This window comes from Lacerta agilis, chromosome 16 (assembly GCF_009819535.1).
Source record: "Lacerta agilis isolate rLacAgi1 chromosome 16, rLacAgi1.pri, whole genome shotgun sequence".
Lineage (NCBI taxonomy): Eukaryota > Metazoa > Chordata > Lepidosauria > Squamata > Lacertidae > Lacerta > Lacerta agilis.
The window spans coordinates 20,968,286-20,977,548 of NC_046327.1; the positions used below are offsets into that span (position 1 = coordinate 20,968,286).

Genomic DNA, 9,263 nt, shown 5'->3' on the forward strand with positions numbered 1-9,263 from the left:
GGGCGTTTATCCCTCCCAGTCCCGGCCCGGGGATCTGGGGCACATCAGGGTTAACCAATCTGTCTGGCGATTGGACTGGCTCTGGAAAACGTGTGTTTAAGCAGAGAGCCTGCCCGCCATTTCACCACAACACAGGAGAGTGCACTGACAACCTTTCAGTATGGTTAGTGACTCTCCTCAACACAACCCCTTTAATGGGGAACCCTGGGATTGCTGCCAGATGGGGGGGTTAAAGGCATGGCAGGCATGGCTCCCCACCCCACCCCAGAGCAGACTGTGGCCCTAGTCTTACCTTCTCAGAGGATGATGTCCAGCGATGACCACTCTCCTGAAGCTCTGGAGCCGACTGAGAGCTCCCAGGTTGGCTCCACCCTTGGTGAGGTGGTCCAGGAGCGTAGGATCGGGGCTGCTGCGCGCAGGCATGCAAAGGGCGCCCTCCGTTTGATGTGGAGAGCAGTCATTGTGCAGTAGTTTTGTGCTGTTTGGCGGAAACGCTCAAACTGCTATGAAATCAGCCTCTGGGCAGAGATATTTCCCTGTTTTAATGCATTTACTGTGCTTTTTAGGGGGCAATACAAAACATGGGGTTTGTGCTCTGAAGCGGTGCAAACCAACTGTGAGAATTTGGCACTGCTTGGAGCCAGTCAGACAATGTGGGATCTTGAGTGCATTTCACTTCAGTGGCATTAACTAGGAACCCGGTTTTTAGTATCAATTCCTCATTTTGGGAGCAGGGTTTGCAGTGCAGAAAGGTTTGAAACAATTGCAAAATTTGGCGCCGGTTTGGAGTGAATCGCACAATGCTGGCTTGTTGGGGGCGGGAATACTTTTGTCTCCTGGTTGGAGTATCAATTACTCAGTTTGGGTGGTGGCACAAAAATAGCACAAAACTTTGGCACCAGTTTGGAGGGGATCCAAAACTTCAGGGTCGCACGTTACTGAAGCTCTTTCCCTGCAGCAGTCGCAGTTGTGAAATGTCCATTATCTTTTCTCTCACAAGTGAGGAAGACTGTGATGCCCCAGTCAGACCCCTTGTACACTTCTGCCAAACTCACTTTAATGGAGAGCTTCTGCTTCACTGTGTTGCAGAGACAGTTGTTTTAGACTTGTGTGAAGGCTTGTCTTTGCCAGTTGTGGCAAAAAGGCCCTAAAGACCAGTAGATTTAGGTCATATTAGAAGGGTTTTCTTGGCAGAATTTCTCCTCCGAAGCTGCAAATAGAACACCTTCTTGTTGCCTCCCAAAACCATATAAATGTTTCTAATGCTCTCCTAAAATCCTAGGTCTACCTAAAGAAACTGCGTTCCGTTTCGGGGCAGCTGACCCCTATCCACAACACCCTCCCCATGACCAGCGTCAACCACTTGGCAGCAGTAGACTACTCTGTACGTGACAATGCACTTTACTTCTCGGAGTCTGAAGGTGGCGTCATAAAGGTCCTAGCTATGAAGGATGCTGGGAGAGTTGCACTGAAGGAAGTCCTGCCGGTCAAGGGCACCGTGATCTCACTAGCTCTTGACTGGCTGAGTGGCAACATCTACTGGATTGACAGCAAGCACCCATCGATCCAAGTAGCAACTTCAGATGGGAGATACACACTTGTGCTGATCAGCGATGGGCTGTCCCATCCAACTTCTGTAGTTCTGCATCCCCCAACTGCGGCTATGTGCTTTGTCGACTCTGGTAATGAACACAGTGCCCTTGGTCCCACAATAGAATGTTCTTCCATGGATGGGAGCAAGAGGAACGTTCTCTGGACGACATCACAGACTCCAGTGGGTTTAACAATAGTAGATTATGGCACCCAGGTCTACTGGGCTGACCAAGGTAAGTAGTCTAACATCCACAATGGTGTAATTATTTGGGCACAGCTAGCCTCCTTTGGGGCATGTTGAAAGGCTTGGCCAGTTTCATGGACTGGCTGAACCACTAGCTAACTTTTAAAATAATCCATCTTGGGATCTGGAAATGGATCCTTTGTTAACTTTATTGCATTTATTTTTATTTATTATAATGGGCTGGCTTTCAAATCCAGTTAGGATACGGTGTCAGTGTTTAAGCTGTATCTGTATCCTGCAGAGAAGCAAAAATCCAAGATAGGCATGGCCAGCAAGATCTAATCAGTGTAACAAGTGTTGGCGACTTCCTGCTAGGAATTCCTTCAAGACGAAATATTTCAAGATCATGCAAAGTTTAGAGAATGGAAGTCGGCAAATGAGATGCTTCTCTGCTGATGCCAGTCCTTAATGTAATGTGGGTTGAATCTCAATGATATTTTTGCTCCTAAGGGGAACAACAGGAGTAGTTTCCCATGCCCTCTTACACGACTCAGTCTCTAGCTTCCTTCCTTCCAGCAAAAGGCACTGTGGAAAGCATTCGGATGGATGGCACTCGGTACAGGCTCATTCGTTCTGGGCTGCGTGGCCTTACGCTCTTCACAGCCGGGGAGGGGATCATGGTCTGGACAACAACGGCACGCAATGGTAAGCAGGCTCCAACAAATGCAGAACTCCAGCAAAACATTATATTTAAATAAAGTGTGAGTCGATGCAGGGGCGTAGCATGGGTTGCTGGTCTCCGGGGTGGGGCAGGTGTTGTGCCCCTCTGGTGGACTGGGCAATGGTCATTGGTCAGTCCCTTCGCTGGCCAGCGTCTAATTAAGGGAATCTCTCCTTGCGAACTAGTCCCAGCCTGGGAGCAGAGATAAGGCAGACAAAACGTGAAGCTGGGGGCACCACTGTGTCACTTCATGCTACCTATCATTGCAGTAAAGCACTCTGGGCAATGCACGTGGCTCCAGCAATGCTTTCCCACCTTCCTCTTCCTCCCTCCCTCCCTCTCGGCCAGCCCAGTGGCGGATCACACGGGGGATCATTTCGCTGGCCACAAGGAGGAGGAGGTACTGCCGGTGCCCCAGCCCCAAAGGCTAGGCCTGGGTGCAGCTTGTCTCCCCACAGCTCCAGCCTCAATGAGGGAGCCTGTCGTGGGGGGCGCCTGGTTGTGCCCCCTCAGAAATTTGCTCCCGGAGCCACGCCCCCTGTCCCCCCCATGCTACGCCACTGGGTAGATGTGGCAGATGGTAGCACATGGCGATGCTTGATCACCTGCCTGGACTTGAGAGGTCCATGGCATGCCAACAAAATTAAGTGGGGCAGATGCCAAGGAACTGATCCTAGCTAGAAGTCTTAAATGATCAGCATTCTAAGGGGTTCAGATGAGTGTTTAGCATTATTCCTAAGCTTATGGGACACATTTAGCTGGTATTCCTTAGGAGCCTTGATGCAGTGCACAGCGCACGATGATAACTTACCTAATTAGCTCAGAAATAAACTGATTCTAGCTAGTTGGGATTTGCGGTGGGAAATTCTAATGCCATATAGTTACACACACACACAAACACACACGTAATGCCATAGGTTACTGTAAGGAATGTGTCTCCAATTTTTTCTAATTTTATGTCTTAATAGGTGCAACGAAGGTGTGGCACAGCAGACTGGATGAATTGGAAAACTGGTGGTTTAAAGAAGAGCAGAAACTTGTGGATATAAAGATCTACAGCAAACTCAACCAAAAAGGTAAACATTGTTAGTTTTAAAAGGGTGATCAGGGTCTCTTCTGAGCAGTTACTTGGTCAGCCAGGGTCCTTCGGGGTATAACTCAAAATGGTGGCTTCTTAACCTAACACAAAAATGGGGGCACCAGTTCTTCCTTACTCGAATCTGTCAAGCTGCTTGCCTTCTGGAAGAACTCCTGCTATCTTTAAGGCTTGTTCTAGACTGCTTAAACTGGGGACCAGGTAACAGATGGGTTCAACACAGGTTTATTTTAGAAAAACTAACCAATAAACTGACATAGGGACAAACAGAAGAAGATGCCTTCACCCCGGTTTGGTTCCCCTTTATCACTTACACAGCCCAACAAGGCAACAACAAGAATCCCCTGAGAGCATACGAATCAATCTGGCTAACCTGATTCAAAAATACACACACACACACACCCCTCTCACACACCAAAACAATTCTCACTACAGCCAACCAAAGACAACCAACCACACCCTAAGCCACCCGCAACCTCTCACCACCAAGGAAATACAACAAGTGAATAGTAAGAGAACCCATACAAGTAATGCTGACACAGCCCCCCCAAGTAGAATAATAGAAGCATAACCACTCCACCCCACCCTCCACTCCCCACTCCCCCTCTTTCCCCTTTCCCCCTCCTCCTTCTTCCTAATTGTTTAAACCAATTCATAAATCAAGAACTCATACATTGACCACTAATAATGAAACATACGTTGCAGATATTTTTCCACATTTATTATGCTATTTTTGTGATATACATATGACATGAGAAAACTTGGTATACTTTTTTGTATAACGTTCTTGTTTATAAAAACAAACAAACAAATAACGGGTTTATTGCACCAGCAACCAAGCTGACAGCAGGGTGCTTCCTTTAACACACCACATTTTGCAGAGTAGCAGGTAAGCCAAAGCAGTTAAAAATCTTTCTCTTGCTACTTCTAGGTAGCAATGGCTGTTCGGAAAAGAATGGTGGATGCAGCCACATTTGCTTGCCAGTTCCGCAAGGGAGAAGTTGCAGGTGCATAACTGGGTATGTTCTAGAGCATGGTACTATATGCACCAAGCCACGATGCTCGGAGCCACTCCAGGCCTGCAAGGATAACAGCAAATGTATTGCAAAAGAGCAAGTTTGTGATGGCAGCATTGATTGCTCTGATGGATCAGATGAGAGAGACTGTGAGTAACCCAGCTGAGAAACTGCATGTGTTGTTGTGTTGTGTGTAAATGGATCCTTGGGGAATTCTGCTTTGCTAAATGGCCCTTGAAAATGCCTGAACTCCTAATGGTTGAACAGCTAAATACAGTGGTGCCCCGCTAGACGAATGCCTCGCTAGACGAAAAACTCGCTAGACGGACGGCATTCGTCTAGCGGAAGCTACCCCGCAAGACAAAAAAGTCAATGGGGCTGCTTCGCAAGACGAATTTTTTTTTTTTAGCGCGAAAACCTCCGCGCTCCATTGCCGCTTCGCTAGACGAAAAATTCGCTCTACGAAAAAACTCGTAGAATGAATTATTTTCGCCTAGCGGGGCACCACTGTACATGAAGATCTAGCTGCTGCCTTACCAGAAAATCATTCCCTTTTCATAGGCCCCAACAACTACAGCTTTAAATGTAATGAAATACTGTTCTTTCCTAGTAAGGTAAAGGTAAATGACCCCTGGACAGTTAGGTCCAGCCAAAGGCGACTATGGGGTGCGGCGCTCATCTTGCTTCAGGCCAAGGGAGCCGGCGTTTGCCCACAAACAGCTTTCCGGGTCATGTGGCCAGCTGTGGACTAAACCACTGAGCCTCTTGGGCTTGCTGATCGGAAGATCGGCAGTTTCAATCCACACAACGGGGGTGAGCTCCTCTTGCTTTGCTAGTACAGAAAAGTTGCACCATAGCCCATGAGGCTATCCAAGGCACGATTATAGCTAATGTAAGATTATGCAAAACATAAGGGAAATCCAAGCTACATACTTAAAACCAGTTTGCCGTTCTGTCTTCCAGTGGGGGCCTCTAGGAACTGTTCTGTGAGCAGGAAGTAAGAACTGCTTCATATTCTCAACGCTTTACTGAAAATACATTTTCAGGATTCTATCGGGGAAGCAGTGGTGGTGCTATTTGTAGAATAGGTAGGTTCTAGATTGGAATATAACCACTGCCAAACTGTTGTCCAAAGTAGCTAAGTTTGGTCAACAGATAATTCAAACTAGTTAAGATAAACCTTTGAGAATCTGTGTTTTATGACTTTGTTAGAAAAGGAAAAGGAGAAGGTGAGCTACCTCCTTAATGAAGTACGTAGCATAATCTCTGAAAGTAAGCTTTGCCAGCAGCTACATTTTGTATCCTTAAACCACCAGATCAGTCATATGGTACTAGGCTGATCTCAATGTGTCCCAAAAGCAATGAGTTGATGGCTTTTCTGCCGGCAGGCAACAACACTCTCAAGAAGAAGCCCCAGCCCACATACCAACCTTCCACACTGCTGCAAACCAAACCCTTTCTTGTAAAGAAAAACACAGTGGCACCCATCAAAACCACCACCAAGAAGCATACTGATGGAACTGCACATGTATGGCCAGAAGTAAAAGAATACACGAGGAGGAGGAGTACTACTGCAACAGCAGCATGGGCGTTCGAGCCAAGCAGAAGCCAGAAGACCACATTACCTCCCAAAAAGAAATGGAAAGAATCTTCTCTGGTGCAGGGAATCGTGAAAAGTGGCCTGGAGTCACAACCTTGCAGCAGTGAGACGTGTAACAGGAGAGGGGACTGCACTTTGGAGGGCGATAGAGTGAAATGCATCTGCACACTGGGCTATAGTGGAGACTACTGTGAAGAGGAGGAGGAGCAGTCTAGGGCGGGTCTTGTTCTGGGCATCATTTCCATCCTACTAATGGCCATGGCGGCGGCAGGGACCTTTGTCTACTTCAGGAAGCAAAGAACGCGGCAAAGGTAAGGCTATTTGCCGTTACCTCTACGCTGCTAGATAATTGTGCATCTTGCAGTGAAGAGAGCTTTTGTGGATGTCACCTCTGAGTGATGGACTGTAAAGAGGGTATTTGGTGGGGCGGGGGGGGGGGAGGTACTTGGCTGTCAACAATAACAACTTAATTATTACGGATTAAAAACTCAACCTATTTTTCTCTATGCGTTCCCCTTCAAAGAGACCAGGAAGAATATTGCGACGAAATGCCTTTAATGTAGTACAGCCAGTGGAATATCATAACACCAGTGTGGTGTAGTGGTTAAGAGCGGTAGACTCGTAATCTGGGGAACCGGGTTCGCGTCTCCGCTCTTCCACATGCAGCTGCTGGGTGACCTTGGGCTAGTCACACTTATCTCTGAAGTCTCTCAGCCCCACTCACATCACAGAGTGTTTGTTGTGGAGGAGGAAGGGAAAGGAGAATGTTAGCCACTTTGAGACTCCTTCGGGTAGTGATAAAGTGGGATATCAAATCCAAACTCTTCTCTTCTTCTTCTTAACGCTGGTACCGTTGTTTGCTACCTACTGAGAACTGCCTATAGCCCTCCCATTCATCTTCTGCACCAGGGTTTCCCAAACTTGGGTCTCCAGCTGTTTTTGGACTGCAACTCCCATCATTCCTAGCTAGCAGGACCAGTGGTCAGGGATGATGGGAGTTGCAGTTCAAAAACAGCTCGAGACCCAAGCTTGGGAAACCCTGTTCTACACTATCTGCCACTGTTGCTTGGTTACACTGGTGTCTTTCCCATCCAAGGGGCTTAGGCTATGTGGCAACCAGGGTGGTGGGGTGACATTTTGCCAGCTTCCACTAACCCAGCAATGGGAAACCTTCTGTCCTCCAGATGTTGCTGAACTATAATTCCCATCAGCCCCAGCAAGCGTGGCCAGTGGCCACGGTTGATGGGAGTTGTAGTTCCTTTCTCCTCCCTACCCCTCACCCCTGCTGTTGATAGCTTTACCAAAAATCTGGGTATTAAAATAGACGAAAGCTTCCACAGTGATTTGAAATTGTATAAATTGAAAGTTCAATAAAAATTGTGGTTTTTGTTTTTTTGTTTCAAAAAGGAAAAGAATGAAGTTCTGAACTGATGCTCACTTTGGCCCAGCCCAAAATATGGGCAGCAGTCATTTGCTTGTGCAGAGACAGACTGTTTTGTTTCTAAATTTGAATGGCTTGCTTGTGCCTGTTGCAGTCCTGTTCGCGGAATCATGAAAGAGGAATTATTGGCAGGCATGTGCTGCAACTGCAATTTGCATCGATGCATGTAGTTTGGGTTCCAAATTAGTGGTGCAGGTGGCACTACAAGATCACTGTGCCTCTAACAGCTTAGCACAAGGGTTCCAGCCTAGGATTTGCATCACAGTCAATATGTGTGTCTTTTCTCCCCCTCCTACAGGACTTCAAGTACATCATCAACTGGACCGCTGGCTAGCTACCAGAAGGACAGTGACAAAGAAGACAATTTCGTTGAAGATGAAACCTGTATCAATGCAGCTTATGACCCCGAGCAGGTGAGGGCTTCTTAAGATTCCTGTCCTAAGCTTCCAATTCTGAGCACTGGCAATATGCTTCCTGTGTTCTTGGAACAAGTGTTCCTACTTGGGATTTTAAACCTGGCCTGGCTATTGCGAAAGGCAAAGCCAGCAGCAGGATCATTGCCTAGAGGAGCTGCGCTTGTGAGTGGTTAAGTTGCTGGCAGGACAGAGGGAGGGACGTTGGCTGAAATAAGCACACCCCCTACTTGGCAAAGTTTCTAGCAATCTGTCTGCAGTTCTTCCTTGCCTGAAGAACTTAACTGGTTGTAATACCACTGCTTTTGATAGTCCAGGTGAAAATGCTGAGAGTCCTAAAATGTGGCTTTACAATCCTCCGCAGGAATTGTCGACTCCAATGAAGACAGGCATGGGCACAGACTCGTAAAGCAAACAAATAAATGATTCACAGTAGACAAATGTCTTGCAATCTCTCTTTCCCCCCCAAATGCATCGCCCAGAGGATAGTGGGAATTTGGCATACGCTATGTCTGTTTCCACGCTGGGCATTTTCTGTGGGATATTTGCAGTTTATTCTGGGCATTTGCATGATGTCATAGTCAAGAGTCTGGATTTTGCAGGAGGGGACAAGCACACACCAGGAATTTTAGCGTTGTACAACTGAAGGGCTCTATCACCTTAGCCCAGGGTTTCCCAAACTTGGGTCTCCAGCTGTGTTGGGACTACAGCTCCCATCATCCCTGACCACTGGTCCTGCTAGCTAGGGATGATGGGAGTTGTAGTCTAAAAAACAACTGGGGCCCCAAGTTTGGGGAAACCCTGCCTTAAAGGTAAAGGTACCCCGACCATTAAGTCCAGTCGTAGATGACTCTGGGGTTGTGACGCTCATCTCGCTCTGTAGGCCGAGGGAGCCGGTGTTTGTCCGCAAACAGCTTCCGGGTCATGTGGCCAGCATGTCCCTGCCTTAGCCCAACACATATCCTTTTAAAAATTACTTACTGACATTAGGAAAGTGACAGTGCATTGGAAATTCTGGAATTGAATTTTGAAAAAACAAATCAGGATGAATGTTCATTGTTGTATAACCTGAGCACAAACAAATAAATCTGACCAAATGCTCAATGAAGATCAGATATAATCTAACCTCATAATTGCACAAGTCTTGGTATGAACGGGTTATCTGGAGGCACTCCGACACGTCCCAAGTTTTCCTATTG

At 47.2% G+C, this 9,263-nt stretch overlaps 1 protein-coding gene across 1 annotated transcript in view; it reads left to right on the forward strand.

The window, feature by feature from the left end:
• The window catches only part of LOC117060955 (low-density lipoprotein receptor-related protein 2-like), a 49,026-nt gene extending 40,525 nt beyond the window's left edge, over positions 1-8,501 (forward strand). Inside the window, exons 28-34 of the mRNA XM_033173578.1 lie at positions 1,283-1,826; positions 2,354-2,482; positions 3,467-3,574; positions 4,526-4,759; positions 5,999-6,521; positions 7,950-8,064; positions 8,429-8,501. Of these exons, the coding sequence (XP_033029469.1) occupies positions 1,283-1,826; positions 2,354-2,482; positions 3,467-3,574; positions 4,526-4,759; positions 5,999-6,521; positions 7,950-8,064; positions 8,429-8,473 (1,698 nt within the window). The 3' untranslated portion in view covers positions 8,474-8,501. The remainder of the gene's footprint in view (positions 1-1,282; positions 1,827-2,353; positions 2,483-3,466; positions 3,575-4,525; positions 4,760-5,998; positions 6,522-7,949; positions 8,065-8,428) is intronic.
• The last annotated feature ends 762 nt before the right edge of the window (positions 8,502-9,263 follow it).